This window comes from Ruditapes philippinarum, unplaced genomic scaffold (assembly GCF_026571515.1).
Source record: "Ruditapes philippinarum isolate M1 unplaced genomic scaffold, ASM2657151v2 ctg448_1_1_1_1, whole genome shotgun sequence".
NCBI classification, from domain to species: domain Eukaryota; kingdom Metazoa; phylum Mollusca; class Bivalvia; order Venerida; family Veneridae; genus Ruditapes; species Ruditapes philippinarum.
In genome coordinates this window covers 38,670-55,630 of record NW_026856061.1, presented here as the reverse complement: position 1 = coordinate 55,630, position 16,961 = coordinate 38,670, and the positions used below count along the sequence as shown (strand labels likewise).

The 16,961-nt window shown below is 34.0% G+C and overlaps 2 protein-coding genes across 3 annotated transcripts; one reads left to right on the top strand and one right to left on the bottom strand.

The window, feature by feature from the left end:
* Positions 1-152: 152 nt before the first annotated feature.
* LOC132745293 (UPF0538 protein C2orf76 homolog) lies at positions 153-7,589 on the top strand. Its single transcript, XM_060734177.1, has 6 exons — positions 153-229; positions 1,533-1,726; positions 2,372-2,422; positions 3,024-3,061; positions 5,150-5,231; positions 6,108-7,589. The coding sequence occupies exons 2-6, from the start codon at positions 1,543-1,545 to the stop codon at positions 6,182-6,184; spliced, it is 432 nt and encodes a 143-aa protein (XP_060590160.1). The 5' UTR covers positions 153-229; positions 1,533-1,542; the 3' UTR covers positions 6,185-7,589.
* Positions 7,590-8,042: 453 nt separating this feature from the next.
* On the bottom strand, positions 8,043-13,229 carry LOC132745292 (protein YAE1 homolog). 2 transcript variants are annotated; one of them, XM_060734175.1, is made up of 3 exons: positions 13,086-13,229; positions 10,794-10,915; positions 8,043-8,776 (listed from the first exon to the last, which is right to left on the bottom strand). In XM_060734175.1, the coding sequence occupies exons 1-3, from the start codon at positions 13,209-13,211 to the stop codon at positions 8,350-8,352; spliced, it is 675 nt and encodes a 224-aa protein (XP_060590158.1). In that variant the 5' UTR covers positions 13,212-13,229; the 3' UTR covers positions 8,043-8,349. The 2 variants fall into 2 exon arrangements, with proteins under 2 accessions (XP_060590158.1, XP_060590159.1); XM_060734176.1 differs by lacking the exon at positions 13,086-13,229 and adding an exon at positions 12,915-12,982.
* Positions 13,230-16,961: the final 3,732 nt, after the last annotated feature.

Genomic DNA, 16,961 nt, shown 5'->3' with positions numbered 1-16,961 from the left:
CAAATTTTATAAACTCCAGAAAAAGATTTTACTCAAATAGAATAAATATGTTAAATTGAAATTTAAATTCAAAGTTGTGTGCTAAAATTTCAATATTCGGTATAAATAAAATAAACATGAATATTAAATTATTTCGTTTAATAATATTTCGGCTGTATCCAAAAACTGCCAGCAATCGGCTTTTACAATTTTTTTAGAAATATATATTGACTGGAGAGAATAATGTAAGGTATAATATTTGATTTTGATATAAGAATGATTTTTTTATCGACTGTTTCTTTTGTAATGGGGTGTCATGCTTAAATTTTAAAGTTGCAGCTAAATGTCATCAGTTTTCGCGAGCAAAATTGTGATAATTTTCACCTGGGCAAGATCATTGAAAAACCCAAAATCAGAGTCTATTCAAGTGTTCGAAACAATTGGGGATTTTTTTTATAAAAAAGTGAGAATTTATTTCATTTGTTGATCTTTTTCCTTCTTTCTCTTAGTAAAATTTTCCCCCTTCCTCTGAAAAAATAAGGGGAAATTCTCAAAAATATGAGATAATCCCCCATCCCCCCTCCTACAATAGACACTGAAAGTAAGTTCCGCAATCATTGTAACAATTTAATAATTAAGTCAATGTATTTATGCAATAAAACTTTACTTCTGCTGCAATGTTCGAATTTTGAAAAAATAATGCTTCCAAACAGGCTTGTATGAAATAAATTTGGTAGTGAAGTGCCTTTTAAGTGAATGGCGCATCCACAAGGTAATATAATAATTCTCCCCAGGTGTATTACAAGTGAAGTTTGGTAGTTTCCTGCTGTATAACCCTGTGTATTTACCCCATAATTTGGCATAAAAGGTATGAGAGGGTCGGCATCATCCCCCTCATACATTATATATTTTATATATGCAGTGTTCTAAATTAGCAGTAGTCCTATAGCCCCTGACTACTAAATTTTTCCTCGGGCTACCAACTTTTCACAGTAACAAGCCCGACCAGGCTACTGTATTTTCAGAGGCAATATAAACAACTGTTTTGAACAAATGAATTGTGCTAGTGAAATGCCTGTTGGGCTAGCGAATATTTCAATCTGGTAGTCCGACCAGCCTAGTGGATTCAAATCCTAATTTCTTACACTGTATATGTCATGGTTAAGAACTAGTCAAAATATATTGACGTGCCAAAGCTTGATTCTGAGATATTTTCGTTCTGGGGCAGAATCTCGCTTTAACGAGGCGAGATATTGCCCAGACACGAAAATAGCACTATATCTCATTGCGCAGTACAATTAGTTGGACTATACAGACTGTGCCGATTTTTACGGCGAAAAAATAAAATTAGAAATACAAACACAAGTTGTTTTTTTTATATTGATTAATTTCATTCGGTCTGACAGATTTCGTTTCGGTCTGACAGATTTTCATGGTTTGTCAGACCAAATGTCTGACACTTTTTTTAACTTTTGGGAAGTCTGTAAATTGTAATAATATACATAACATTTATTTCCTCTTCTTTTATTGGTTTAACTTTTATTTTATTTCAGTTTGCTTTAGATGTGTCTAATTAAGAACCATCTTAATGTGAATGAAGTTATTGCAATGGCAGGTGAAAGTAGTCAAGTGACACTTACCGTTCGTCTTATTAGATCATTTGAGCATCGTATCATCAAGCATGTTGTGTACCATGATGTTAATCTAGATCAGATAGTATCTGACTTCAAACAGTATGTGAAGACAGGTAATGATTACAATTATGATTCTTTGAGATAACATGCAGAGTGGCATACTGCACTTGTACATTATAAGTGAGGCTGGATCTGTATTGTTGGCAGCCTTAACAGGCTTATTATCTCAGAATTGTCTTTCAATCTTATTCATTCTTTCAAGGATTTTTGTTTTTAAAAAGTGCTGAATTGCAAACAGTGTAGACCATGATCACACAGCCTAACCTTGGTCTGCACTAAGATAAGATAAGTTTCATTACAAGTTGGCAAGTTTACAACAGTAGAGCTTTCATAACCTACTGTTCCCATTGGTAGATTCAAAGTCAGTATTAATGCTATATTCTATACATTGTATATATCTATCTATATATTATATTAATAATACTATTTTTAATACAACCTTTGGTTTTTACATGAATATGTAAAGGAATACAAAAACATCATAGATGTTAATATAATTACGTGAAAACAATGTAATAGTTAAAAATAGTTGTAAGTGCTTACAACAGTGAACTTAGAAGCACTCAGTTCAAAATTGCATGAGAAAGAAGCTGTCAATAATAGATAATGCATTTTTCTATAAATTACCTAACTATACAGTCATGTATTATTTGTTGTAAGACTTTTTAGTGCACACTATAAAATTTTTTTACATTTAGAACTGAAAACACATGCTGGTCTTCCACCCCCAGTCAAGACTCATAATTATGGTAAGTTGCTGTGACAACAATTCTAGCTATTTCTTCTAGCTTTTAATTGAATACAAACAAATGCTGTTTCGACTCACTTCATAGGGGTCTCAAGGCCAAGTAGTTGAGGTCATTGGCATCATACCACTTGCCCCTGTCACGGGTTCAAATCCTGACAGGGATTTAAGATTATTTCATGTGAGGAAGCTATCCAGCTACCTTGCAAAACAAAACCTTGATGGTTCTGCTCAGGTGCCAGTTTGTGCCTCAAGGCACACAAGGGTTTTTTCCACAACAACAAAAGAAGGGATTCATTTCATGTATCTATATAATTTAAAATACAAAACATTTATTTTTTTTAAATGTTTATAATTATTTCAGCTTGATGATAAGGAAAAAAATTTCCTTCAAAACTGAGCATTTACATATACTAATGTTTAAGTATAATATTAAAAAAAATATAATTGTGACCTCAGTAGAGCACAAACCCTGTGATAGACCCCTACCTTAACCACCAAATGAGTCTCTGCTCATGTGTTCTGTTCATCTGATGTTGTTTCAAATTCTAGAAAACATTAAGATTGATTTAAACACTTAACATAATTCTTCCTATGTTTTGCAGATACAATGAAAATTTCCCATCAGCCTTTTGGAGCCAAGGTATTATTTTTTTTCATCACTTTCTGTTACAGTTATAAACTTAATAAATTTTGAATTTATAGGTAATTACAAAGTAGGGCAAATAATCTTTTCCAACAGGATTTAGTAAAAGATTAGGATTATAAAAGGGACTCTACCGAGGCTTTTCGAGATGACGGGACTGGAAATAATTTTTCTAGATTAATGTTTGATTTGATGTAGGCACAGACCAATAACTTGTGTTCAAAATTTCACATCATTCGCATACTCCAGAATAATTATTCTAATTGAAGAAAATACCAAAAATTGAAAAGCATTGCAATGCGTCGCAATTTGTCAAGGAACATCACATTAAAATGATTTTCAATTTATTTTTTTTAGTATATTTCTTAATTATCTTTTGCATACCTTTCTGTTTTAAGTGCCCCAGCTAATTTGTAAGAAATTAAAATATTATGTTTTAGGCCTTTGAACCTTAGTTGAGTTCCTTTAATTATAAACAATTTAATTATGTTGGACCATGTTCAAATACACACCTTATTGAATTGGTATGCAGGAAACATTAAATATAACCCGTTATAACTATACAATGTTGTTAAATTAGACCTATTTTTCATTTATAATTGTTGAAGAGACCATTTTCCCAGAAGTTCAGGATATAGAGCATAGAGTAAAACCCTTTTTAAAACAGGCCTCACATGTTAGTATTTTTGCACATGCGCGCAAGGACGGAATCCCCCAAAGTTTACAAGGTCATGTTTTGACAACGCACATATGAAGTAATTTGAAATGAAAACTTCTTATTATATGCTGCGGAACTGACACTTAGATTTTGTTACCTTGCAAGTTCATGAATAAATTTCAAGATCAATATTTCAGTCATAATACTTCATTGTTAATTACCTGCAGTGCTATTATATTAATTTATTGATAGTCTTGTTTAGTCAGTTACATTAATTGATTTTCCCTCAGCTGGAAAGTTGCCATAATTTTTATGACCTTTACAGTGTTTGTTCGAAATAACCTAAAGGGGGAAAAAATAAAAAAACTAGAACTATCACTAAATGTGATTAATACACCCCCCAGACTGCTTTGGAAAAGAGGATGTTACTAGTAACAGAATACCTTGTGAAAGAATTGAAATAGAGTTATAGTTGTGGGCAATTAAAGATAGTTGTGGATCTTGTATGTTGCATTTCCGTTCAATGTGGTTGGCCATTGATGAAGTTTTCCAGAAAGACAAGGAAAAGGAACAAAGGGCAATAACTCTATAAATACTGAAGATTAGTCCAAATAGAGTTATGGTTCTTGTGCACTGCACTTCATCTCACTGCCCTTCACCATTGTATAAAGTTTCATTGAATTCCAACCATTAATTTTCAAGTTATGCACTGGACAATAAAAAGTAACAAAGGGCAAAAACTTTTAAATGAGTCAAGAAAGAGTTATGGTTTCTGTGCACTGTACTTCCTCTCAATATACTTAACCATTGTATGAAATAGTATTGAATTCCAACTAGTAGTTTTCAAGTTATGCTCTGGACAAGAAAAAAGCAATGAAAAGTAACAAAGGGCAATAACTCTATAATTACTTTGGACAGAGTTATATTTCTTGTGCACTGCACTTCCTCCTATTGTGCTTGACCATTGTATGAAGTTATATTGAATTCCAACCATTTATCTTCAAGTTATGCTCCGCACAAAAAAGCAATGGAAAAGTAACAAAGGGCAATAACTCTGTAATTAGTCAAGATGGAGTTATGGTTCTTGTGCACTGCACTTCCCCTTATTGTGCTAGACCATTGTATGAGGTTGTTTTGAATTCCAACCAGTTCTTTTCAAGTTATGCTCCGGACAAGGAAAAGTAACAAAGGGCAATAACTCTGTAATTAGTCAAGATGGAGTTATGGTTCTTGTGAACTGCACTTCCTCTCAATGTGCTTGACCATTTTATGAAGTTATAATGAATTCCAACTATTAGTTTTCAAGTAATGCTCCGGTCTAGGAAAATGCAACAGACCGCTGGACCGACCGACCAACCGACCACCGGATGACTCCTATATACATAAATATTACAGGAAATTCTTAACTTCTCTTATACTTGTTGCAGACAGCAGATCCTGTGATAAATAAAGAAAATGATGAAGAACTGATGCTGATAGATAACAAAACATTGAAGGAATGTGGAGTAGGTATGTCTAGCAAATGATTTATTTTATTCCATAACCTATGTTCACAGAGATCGAAAATTTCACCTGTCCGAATTCAATACAGGACGAGTAGAAAATTGATGCTACTCGTCCTGCAGTACTAGTGACTGAAAGTAATTTTCGATGTCTGGTTCACCACCATGTTGCCCACATGAAATGGTTTATAGGTGAAGGTCTCATTTAGAGGTAAGACAATCCCATTAAAATCAGATCATTGTTTTCGCTCCGTTACTCTTCGCTACTTAGTGAAGGGTAGTGGAGCGACAGTTAGGACATGACTTTAACGTGATTGGAGGTAAGAGAAAATGCATGATTTGTTTGTTTGTTTGATTGGGTTTAACGTCACATCTACACAGTATAGGTCATATTGCCACGTTCCAGCTTTACTGGTGGAGGAAGACCTCAGGTGCCCCTCCGGGCATTATTTCAGGCATGAACAGGCACCTGAGTAGAAAATGCAATAAACGAAACCTCCGCTTACAATTATAATTTTGTACAGATGTTCACCAATAAGAGCCACATTGTCCCTGCGGCCAAGGCTTCACTATGTTTACTTAACATATTGTTTTTGCCTTAGCCCTCTTTCTGTCCATCCGTCCGGTTGTCTGTCCGCATCAAGCTTGTCCGGCCTTCACAGGTCCAACTACTGGTGGGATTGCAACCAAACTTTACTGGAGTAATCAGAACCATCCCAAGATGTGCACATCACCTTATCCAAGACCCATAACTCTAAAACGGATTTTGACAGAATTGTAATCTTTTGAAATTTCTACATTATCCAGGTTCTTGTTTTACTATCAAGCACTAAGAATAGTCAAGCATACTGTCTTATTAACAACTCTTGTTTGTATTTTTCAGTGAATGAAACAGAACTGTCCTTTTTCAACCTCGAAGAGTATCGTACCTATCAGAGTAATCCGGTCCTGAACTGGTGATAGTACAAGCCTCGGCGAAGCAACATTTTTTCCCGAGGCAAAGATTTTGTGCCATATTATGATATATATTGGACACAGGTGTCTAGCTCGAAACAGCTAATGGAATGTTGAACGTTGAAGCTTAACAAAATTTAAACTGAGCTCAATTAGTTTTTGATAAAAAGGATAATATTACGCACTTTACATTTTATCCAAGGTCTATTGTGCTGAAAAGTTGAAGCTGCTCATCATATATTAACTGCAATCTTACTAGGATAAAATATTCTTGGTATTGATATTAATCATACTTTATATTCATAGTGGTACCACCTTCTGTGTACATTCTGTAGTTGGTCTTTGATATGAATGGATGTAATGTTATTTCATGATTTGAGCCGAGAGACAAATTGCAAGTGAACTTTAAGCTCAGTATCTTATGGTAAATTTTTAGTACAGCCGAGCACGGGGATGTTCTTTTGTGATGTTAAACCTCTATGCTAATGAATGTTTTATAAACCTCTGCTATTAAATTTTTATATAGAGGCAAACCTCTATGCTATTGAATGTTTATAAAGGGGCAAACCTCTATGCTATTGAATGTTTATAAAGAGGCGAACCTCTATGCTATTGAATGTTTATAAAGAGGCGAACCTCTATGCCTTTGAATGTTTATAAAGAGGCGAACCTCTATGCTATTGATTGTTTATATAGAGGCAAACCTCTATGCTATTGAATGTTTATAGAGGCGAACCTCTATGTTATTGAATGTTTATAAAGAGGCAAACCTCTATGCCTTTGAATGTTTATATAGAGGCAAACGTCTATGTTATTGAAAGTTTATAGAGGCAAACCACTATGCTATTGAATGTTTATAAAGAGGCGGACCTCTATGCCTTTGAATGTTTTTATAGAGGCAAACCTCTATGCTATTGAATGTTTATAAAGAGGCGAACCTCTATGCCTTTGAATGTTTATATAAAGGCAAACCTCTGTGCCTTTGAATGTTTATAAAGAGGTGAACCTCTATGCTATTGAATGTTTATAAAGAGGCTTACCTCTATGCTATTGAATGTTTATAAAGAGGCTAACCTCTATGCTATTGAATGTTTATAAAGAGGCTAACCTCTATGCTATTGAATGTTTATATAGAGATTATTACAGACTGTTTAACCTCTGTACTATTGAATGTTTTTGTATAGCATTTTTATTCGAAATTTCCCTTCTTGAAGTGAGTGTTTAACTCAGAAAGGTTAATTGGTACTGAATTTTCCCTTTCAAAGACAAGCCTACGTACCTATTGAACATTTTGAATTTTTATTTACTTTTTAAAGATTTTACTTCATGTTTTAGTTATGTTTGTTATTTACATGGCACTAATTGTGTAAAGTATTTTATACAATAAAATATGATAAGATAAACATATTGTTGTTTTGAATTGGTGTCAATCAACATAGATTGTAGGTAGAGCTGTCATTGATTCAGTGCAAAGCATATCAACGATATAGCGATATCGGAAGACAAATATCAACAATACACCTATATATCAATAATTACCTATAATTACTTGTCCGTCCTTCACTTTCATACCTGTTTAAATGATTGTTCTGTTCCTTGTCTTTTGTATAAATGCCCATTGCATGATTTTATTTCCTGACCATTTTTTGTCATCATTGCTATGAAATGTGTCCATAATGTAACAACAGCTTAGTGTTAGACATGGACACCTGCTTCTGTATAATGTTTTGGGTGAATTTTCATAATTTATAGACATTAAAATAGTAAATCAAAATTATCGATTTTTTCAAATTTGTATTGATTATTGATAGACAGAAAAATATCAACGATACATCGATATTGTCTCTATCAATGACAGCTCTAATTGTAGGTTTATAGAATTTTATTATAACAAAACAAAAGTTATACATATAGTTACATACAACTGAATTATGAAGGATAAACCCATAACATTGTATTGATTAGGATCCACAAATAATTCTACTGCACAGTTTGAATCAACTAAGAGTACACTGCTTTTGTCATCTGTAAAAATATAATATAGTTTGAACTTTTCTTGATGTCTACAGATCTAACATGGGGATAATTCTGTTCAACACAATTGATTTATATAACCACATTGATAATGAACACTGTCTGTTAAAATTCCTTAATATATCAGTATAATAAATTTAACTTCCAGTCATTAAAATCAATTTTAACCTCTTTTTAAACTGACTGATTTTCACCTCTGGCAATTCATTAGCCTTGTTTATATCGTCTGAAATTTCAAGTTTCTCATTCAATTCTTTAGTAACCTTTTCTTTCAACATATTGTCATCTGTAGTGTTTTCCGGCTCATCATCAACTGCTGATGAAGTATCGGTTAATCTACAATTATTTTCCTTCTCAGCACTACAATTATCATCCACATGCTGAACATTTTCAGAATCATTTGTACAAGAACGTTCCTCCTGAAGTAATTGACTGTAGAGTTGGCGAGAAAATGTCAATAATTCAGTTTCATACTCGACAATATCACCAAGTAATGCTTGTAGAAGTTGTTCCTGATCTGATGACAGAGTTCCTTGTCTCAATAAATTGTATGACAGTTTACCACTGAAATGATAAAAATTTCACAATCATATTAAATGAAAACTTCGCTGAGGTCCAAAATCCTAATAAAATACTAGAACTGAGTCCAAAAGACACGGATGCCCCCACTGACAACATATATATGGTATATAGTGAAACAATCAACAAAGGGCCATAATTCTATTAAATTTGGTTGCAGCAAAATTTCCTTCCTTTACTACCATCTACACATTAAGGTTGTTCATCCCTGGAAGTTAAAGCAAAATCTGCCATCCGGTTTAAGAGGAGTTGTGTTCTGGTATATAGTGAAAAAATCAACAAAGGGCCATAATTCTATTAAATTTGGTCACAGCAAAAATTCCTTCCTTTACTACCATCTACACATTAAGGTTGTTCATCCCTGGAAGTTTAAGCAAAATCTGCCATCCGGTTTAAGAGGAGTTGCGTTCACAAAATTTCTATATGGTATATAGTGAAAAAATCAACAAAAGGGCAATAATTCTGTTAAATTTGGTTGCAGCAAAAATTCTTTCTTTTACTGCCATTTACACATTAAGGTTGTTCATCCCTGGAAGTCTAAGCAAAATCTGCCATCTGGTTTAAGAGGAGTTGCGTTCACAAAATTTCTATATGGTATATAGTGAAAAATCAACAAAGGGCCATAATTCTGTTAAATTTGGTCGCCGCAAAAATTCCTTCCTTTACTACCATCTACACATTAAGGTTATTCATCCCTGGAAGATTAAGCAAAATCTGCTATCTGGTTTAAGAGGAGTTGCGTTCACAAGATTTCGGGACGGATGGATGGACGGACAAGTGCAACGCTATATGCTCCCACTTTGTGGGGGCATAAAAATTTGAATGTCTCAAATAGATAAGCCATTTTGGCACTTAAAACAGAAAAATATCTAGAAATAAATTGAAAATCTTATGTTTGTGCTACTAATAGCACTATCTTGAGAAAAAAGCATTGTTAAAATGTTCTTAACATGAAACAAGCTCTATGTTTGAATGAAAGCCATGCCCATGGGGGACCTTGATTCTTGTAACCTTGACTTTTGGCCCTATGACCTTTAAATGGGTTAGCAGGGAAATTGCAGATAATATCATTTTGTCTTTTGGTTGGGTTTAACGTTGTACCAACACAGTATAAGTCATATGATGACTTTCCAGCTTAACTGGTGGAGGAAGTCCTCAGGTGCCTTCTGGTTGAGGAAGACCTTAGGTGCCCTTTTGTGCATTATTTCAGGCATGAACAGACACAAGAGTAGCTGTTTAGCTTCCTCACATGAAAGAATCCATATTCCCTGTAGGGCTTTGAAACCCACATTAAAAGTCCCTGTCGGGATTCGAACCCACAGCGGAGAGGGGCAAGTGGTTCGAAGTCAACGACTCTAACCACTCAGCCAAGGACGCCCCTCAACAATCTTAACCACTTGGCCACAGACACCCCTAAAGATCATTAACGTGCATGCACATGTGAAGTTTGATGTCTGTAGGTGAAAGTACTTCCGTGCCAAGGTCAAGGATAAATTCAAGATTGATTTGTGAACATGAAAAGTAGGGAAGTTCTTAATGGTCCTGTCTAAAAGCATGCTTGTGTCTAAAACAATGCACAATGGTCGTCCTCTATCAGAAAAGTCCGAAAGGTTACTGGTTTTCAGGTCAGTGATTTTATTCCTACATTTTACAGCCGAATGAAGGCTGTTTCCCCTAGCCCAAAATAAGTATATTTTCCCCTTAAATACCCTGTGCACTTTTTCACAAGTAACATGAGTTAACAGCATCCGACATGTATCAGAAACCTGTCCCTAAAGATAGCCTCTGCTATGTACTGTACCATGCATGTAAAATTGAACTGAATAAATGTGTGGGTAAATTCCATTCTCAGATGTCTGAATTTGATTTCAGATTTCCCCCGTTTTCTGATTTCTGGTGCTATATTTTCCCCTTCAGAAAGCCACAGGTTGTTTTTAAAATTGGAAAAGAAATCGCTGCAGGTGAGTAATGTCAATGATTAAATTTAAGAACGAAAACGTACCTCACAAGTCCTCTAATTTCTGCAACTGAAAAGAGTAGTTGTGAGGACACCTTAAATGTTGTGTTAAATCCTTCCTGCAAACTTTCTTCCTGACCAACATCGATACCAGCTCTATATCCATCCTGAAAATAAACATTCTAAAGTAGAATTTCAAACATTGTGTCAGAAGATTTATAAATATCACAATATAATTATATATTATTATCATTGGTAACATCATTTTCATGTATTTAATAATTTACAATATATTGTTTCCTTTAAAGCAACTACTCTCACAAAAAAACCTGTCGAAAAACATTGACATATTTGCTTTCATTTATTTAATATGCAAAGAAGTCAAATTTGCAGGAGATATTTGTGATCCCTTTTTAAATTTTTGGTAGGGTTTTACCTGGCACACCAACAAAGTATACATTAGGTCATATAGTGACTTTCTAGCTTCACTGGTTGAGGAATAAGTGTGACCTTACAGTTATTTTGCTTCAAATATCTATCTTCACATTCCAGTTACTGCCAATCCCTTTATATGCAGGAAGATTGGAAATGTAAATAATCAATGCACAAGTATATTGCAAGTTTAGACCCACTCTCCCAAAGGGACATAACTTGGATAAATGAGTTGTTTAAACTAATAAACATGTGCTATACATCTATTCCCAACTAGCAATACAGCATTTAATCCACTATCATACAGTACATGCACATACATGTATACTTGACATCAATCAATTACAAGAGGTGCAATTTACATTTTTTTATAGACAGGTGCTTTGTTTGATTGAGACAAATATCAATCAGGAATTCAATCTCTTATATTTGGAATCTAGTCCAACTAATTCTACTACACGATGAGATGAGATGTTGTGCTTATTTGTGTACTGGTTTCCTAGTAGTTTTCGGCCACAAATCGCACTTTTTAACAAATAAAATAAAAATCAGTCTACGGAGGGGTACAAAACTTTGACAGGACAAAGTTAGGTACCTGTCCAGCATTGCCATGTGTTTAATGTTGCACTTCCATTTTACTTCTTAATTTGAATAAAGGCCTGAAATGTAACACCTTTTTCACCTTTATTAAAAAATTCATAGCAGTTTTCTGGACCTTTTTTATTTTGAATATAGTTCAGTACCATAAAGTAATGTTAAGATGGTTTTATCAGACAAACAGAACTTCCCAACCTTTTTGGTGTTGTGTGCAAAAATATTTTCCAAGGTATTTATGTACCCAGAATGGGGTCTTAGTTATTGTGTATGGATATATTCAAACTAGAATTCCCCAGGTGTTGCTTATTTTTGAAAGCTGCAAGTTCTCTTATCATTATGTAACTTTAAATAACAGGCAAAACTTCAAAACATATATAAATTGTTGTACTATTTAAATGCTGTTTTAAACTTTAGCATAGAAAACAAATGTCTCTCTGACTGATGAAGTAATGTGGACGCCTTACTGGTAAAATAGATTGTACTGGACGGAAATGATAAAAGGCTGGAAAACTGCTTGAGGACGGAAACTGCTAGGAAACCAGTATGGGCAATATATCCCCTCTAAGCGAAATTTATACTATATAGGGGGTATTTTTGGATATTGTCGTTAATTAATAATGGTTATTTGATAAGAATTTCAAGTTCCTGTGTCATAATCTACCTTTGGTTTGACTAATTCTGAATCAGAATCAAGGTCAAAATGTCTTGGTCTTAATGAATCCTGCCTTGTTATCATATGTATGCAAAGTTTTGTATAAGCAGGAATACTTCCAAGTCGTTTAGTATGACTAGCCAGGACGCATTGTATTGTCTAGCCGTATGGCACTGTTCAAAATTATATGGAAGTATAAAATGCATATGTTATTTTGTGTCTTTAAACAAGGATTTTAATCAAGTCTACGCATTTGTCCTCGTGTGGATGCTCCACTATTTGTAAAAAAAAAGAATACAAACAAGCGTTGTATAATCTATCTTGATAAAAGTGTCAAAGTACGCCTAGAACTTTTGCCTAGCCGTACACTTCCTTTTATTTTATGATAATGAAATTTTTTATTTATTCTGGCACACCATATGTAGCATCTAGATTGATTACTTATACAATTGAATAATAATATTTTTGAGTATACTGTACAGTACATTGTAAGAATACTTTATGAAGAAACTGGCATTGATCATTAAGTTTACAACTGCCTATCTGGTGTTGCGCAATATCAATCACGTTGAAAAAGAGTCGCGAAAATTAGTGATATTATTGAAAAAAATATTTAAAAGTGACTATATCCGAAATGCACCATGTAAGAAGCCAACCTTATTGATCCCATCGACAGTTTTCTTCCAGTTCTTTTCTAAAATATATTTCTCTGCATCATCATCCTCAAAATCGTCACACATTTTGTTTGTTTGTTGTTGTTGTTTGTGGTCAGACTCGTACATTAAGGTCAGACACTTACATTGAGTTTCCCATTGACTTACATCCCTAATCGATCCTACCATAAAATTGTGTTTCTATAGTAAAGATATCAGAATTAAATGCCTGGCACATTAAAACGATCCTCTTATATAGGGGTAGCCAACCAAATGTTTGGTAGAATGACCTCAAAGAGGATTACCCTCCCCCTTTTTCATTGAATTTTTCTGCTGAAAAAAAAAAATTCTGCAGGACTGTCGACATACAATTTTTTATAAATACAAATATCCAAGTCTCCAATTATAACAGAGACTTATGAAATATTTCATTTTATTCAGTAAACTATATAGTGTTAATTTCAAAATTAGTTTTCTTATATGGCAATAAAAACCACGGTGATAAGTCAGAAAAAACAGTGACGCTCACAAGCAACGGTGACAAACCTTTAAGAGAGTACTCATGGCAATTAACCCACGGTGATAGCCTCAGGAAATACAGTGACGCTCACATAATCCACGGTGATAGGCCTTTTAAAATTTTTTTTTTTTTTGCAATTTAAAACAAACGTTGATAGCCTCAGGGAATACAGTGTTGCTCACACAATCCACGGTGACAGACCTTTAAGTGGGGGTTTTATGGCAATAAAACCCACGATGATAGAATCAGGGAATACAGTGACGATCACAAACCCACGATGATAGGCCTTTCATAGGATTCACATGGTAATACAACCAACGGCGATAGCCTCAGGGAATACAGTGACTCTTACACAGCCCAGTGTGACATGCTTTTTAGAAAGTTCTAATGGCAATCATTCCGACGGAAATAGGCCTAGCTCAGCGAATACAATGACCCTCACAAAACCCACCGATTGTGTAAGGCTTAATAGTTCTTATGGCAATTAAATCCACGGTGATAGCGTCAGGGGCGACAGTGACGCTCACACGACCCTATAAGATAGGCCACTTAGAGGGTTCTCATGGTAATTAAACATACCTTGATAGTTTCAGGGAATAGAGTGACGCTCACACAACTCACGGTGATAGGCTTTTTAGACGGTTCTTATTGCAATAAACCCACACTGATAGCCTCAGGGAATACAGTGACGCTCACACAACCCACGGTGATAGGCTTTGAAAAGGGTTCTTATGGCAAACAAAACCAAGGGTGATGAAACCATTTAATACAGTAACACTCACCAAATGGTGTTTATATTTCTGGCTCGAGAAAAATGTTTTTTTTTTCGAAAATGTATATACTTTATATAAGTTATTATGTAAAAAACAAATCGCAGATCCATAAAAACGACCATGCCACGCTGAAATCTCCCGGACATATTGCTTGGGCTAGGGCTTTGAACATTACCTTATGTAAAGAAAACCATCCAAACTAGTGCAAAAACGAATCTTCAACGAAAACAGTCAAATATATAGCACTTGATTAAACGGCTGGCTTGAGAAAATAATGTTGTTGTTTTTTTAAATGTATATACACTTAATATATGTAAAGAAAAAGCTCGTAGGTTAGGAAAACGACCATGCCGACAACTGGTGTTTAAACGGTAGACTGTAGAATATAGTGTTTTGTACTGAAATTTCTTAGACTTTCTATACTTACAGACCTAACCTCTGTTCCAAAAAGCGAACATATTTTACGCGGGTCTTTCGCTTTCATGTGCCTTAATTGTATTGCTGTTAACTATATCCTCTAAGCCATCACAATCTACTTGATAATTCCACTTTTTGTTTCAGAATGTAGCGGGGTTTTTTTTACAATAGCTAGCTGTGCTTGTCGTGAATTCCTGTAATAACGTGCTTTAAAGCGCGTTCTGTCTAACAATACTAAATTACATTCGTATGAAGATGTGATCGATCAAAAAATGTAAAATACAATTTCAGGAGGGTTTTCTGTCCATGACGTAACTTTGTAAATTTTCAGTTGATCTACGTTTACATCGAAAGCAGCAAATTGCCTGTCCAAAAATGGCCATGTCATGCGGAAAGCTCCCGTACATATTGTTTGAGTTAGGGCTTTGGTCTTTTTGTGCAAGGAATACCCTCCAAAGTTGGACAAAATCGAATTTGCAACATGATCAGATAAATGTTGTTTAAACTGTTGGCTCTAGAAGATGGTGGGTTTTTTTTACGAAAATTTATGCACTTTATATAGAGAAAGAACAAAACTCTTTTCCAAAAAATGACCATGCCACGCGAAAATCTCCCGGACATATTGTTTGGGTTATGGCGTTGATCGTCATTTCGTGCAAAGAAGACCCACCCTCCAAAGATGTTAAAATCGAATATGCAACGGAATCAGACAAATGGTGTTTAAACGGGTACGTAGGGCTCAGTTTACAATGGCTAGCTGGTCATTTCTACCAAATTTGGGCATTTAAGACGGGACAAAACATTGGAACAAATAAGCAGTTTTTGTTTTATTATCTATATTAAGACTAACTAGCAACTCTCTTGAAACAAACTGTAGCTGATGCATAATTTTCATTAGTAAGTGTAAGAAATATCCAAAGGTAACAAGATTTGTCATTAATTACCACAACGATCTGAAAAGGCCTTTATTTTTTTAATTGCAATATAATTATTTCGTTTCAAACAACGATTAAGTGCAAAACACTTGAAAAGAAAATAGCTTTTGATAGATATACCAAAAATAAAATGTCTATAAATCTTTTTTTAATAAACTTGAAAAAATTAATACAATTTTTTTTATAAACAGTGTGGTAATGTTATAATATTTAAAAGAATCGTCTCTGTTTGTTTCTACTATTTCAGTAAATGGATAAATTATACCACACCAGTGAAATATACCTTCATCATATCAACCATTTATACGACTAAAATTATGTTAAAAGAGGAAAAAATGCATGTTGCGGTAATGATTTGTTGTTACGGAAATGACAAGTCTGTTACGGTAATGACTGAAGTAAAGACAACATTTTTTTCATTTTTGCATTTTATTTTTATCACATCACAACTGTGAGAAAAGTGAATAAACTTTTAAAAGAAATTATTTTAGTTATTTTTCTTTTCTGTTTTTTTTTCTCATTTCATTCAACAATTACTATTCTTACCATATCATATCTATTTTAAATGATATCAACTTCATGTACCAATAATTATGAGGTTATTATATATTGTTGAGTCCTAGCCGAGTCTTATAAAAAGAATAAGTATCGTTCTCAACGATATAAGGATTTGATATGTTGTTTTCTTTTCAATCTGAAAATTAAAATGAAGCTATGCATTAGATATAAACATACTTCGAATGAAGCTATATTGATAAGATTGTGGTTCTACATGAATTGGTGGAAACGCTGAAAGTTTACCAATTATATGTCATAGCATGTGAAATAAACACTTAATGGTAGTCATGCAATAGTCATGGATTGTTCATATTCACACATGTTAACATTTCATTATTATAAATATTGTCATATTATTATAAATTTCTACAGCAAGGCAACAAAATAACTATTCATTGTCCATTTCTTCTGTAATGGCATCCCATACAACTTGGTCAATTTGACAATGTCTCTTTGTAACATTTCGTGGCTCACCGTCAAGCAATAACACAACTTGATTTTTCTGGTACCAGAGTCTGTCTTAGAGTAATGGCCAGAAAAATCGGTTGACCTCTATGCGGTTCATAACTTCCAATTCATTATCATCTACATCTAAGATGACGCCTAGCTGGATAAGGCAAGCGGTCATACTCAACTACACATTATCCTCCAATTAAAGATTCATCAACCTCTAATA

Bases quoted from the DNA above. Each gene is read 5' to 3' on its own strand.
- LOC132745293 (XM_060734177.1), top strand. From the start codon at position 1,543: ATGTGTCTAATTAAGAACCATCTTAATGTGAATGAAGTTATTGCAATG. The intron at 1,727-2,371 runs GTAATGATTACA...TTTTACATTTAG, and splicing joins CAAACAGTATGTGAAGACAG to AACTGAAAACACATGCTGGT. The intron at 3,062-5,149 runs GTATTATTTTTT...TACTTGTTGCAG, and splicing joins ATCAGCCTTTTGGAGCCAAG to ACAGCAGATCCTGTGATAAA.
- LOC132745292 (XM_060734175.1), bottom strand. From the start codon at position 13,211: ATGTACGAGTCTGACCACAAACAACAACAACAAACAAACAAAATGTGT. The intron at 10,916-13,085 runs GTTGGCTTCTTA...GTTTATTTTCAG, and splicing joins CTGTCGATGGGATCAATAAG to GATGGATATAGAGCTGGTAT. The intron at 8,777-10,793 runs GTACGTTTTCGT...TTATCATTTCAG, and splicing joins GAAATTAGAGGACTTGTGAG to TGGTAAACTGTCATACAATT.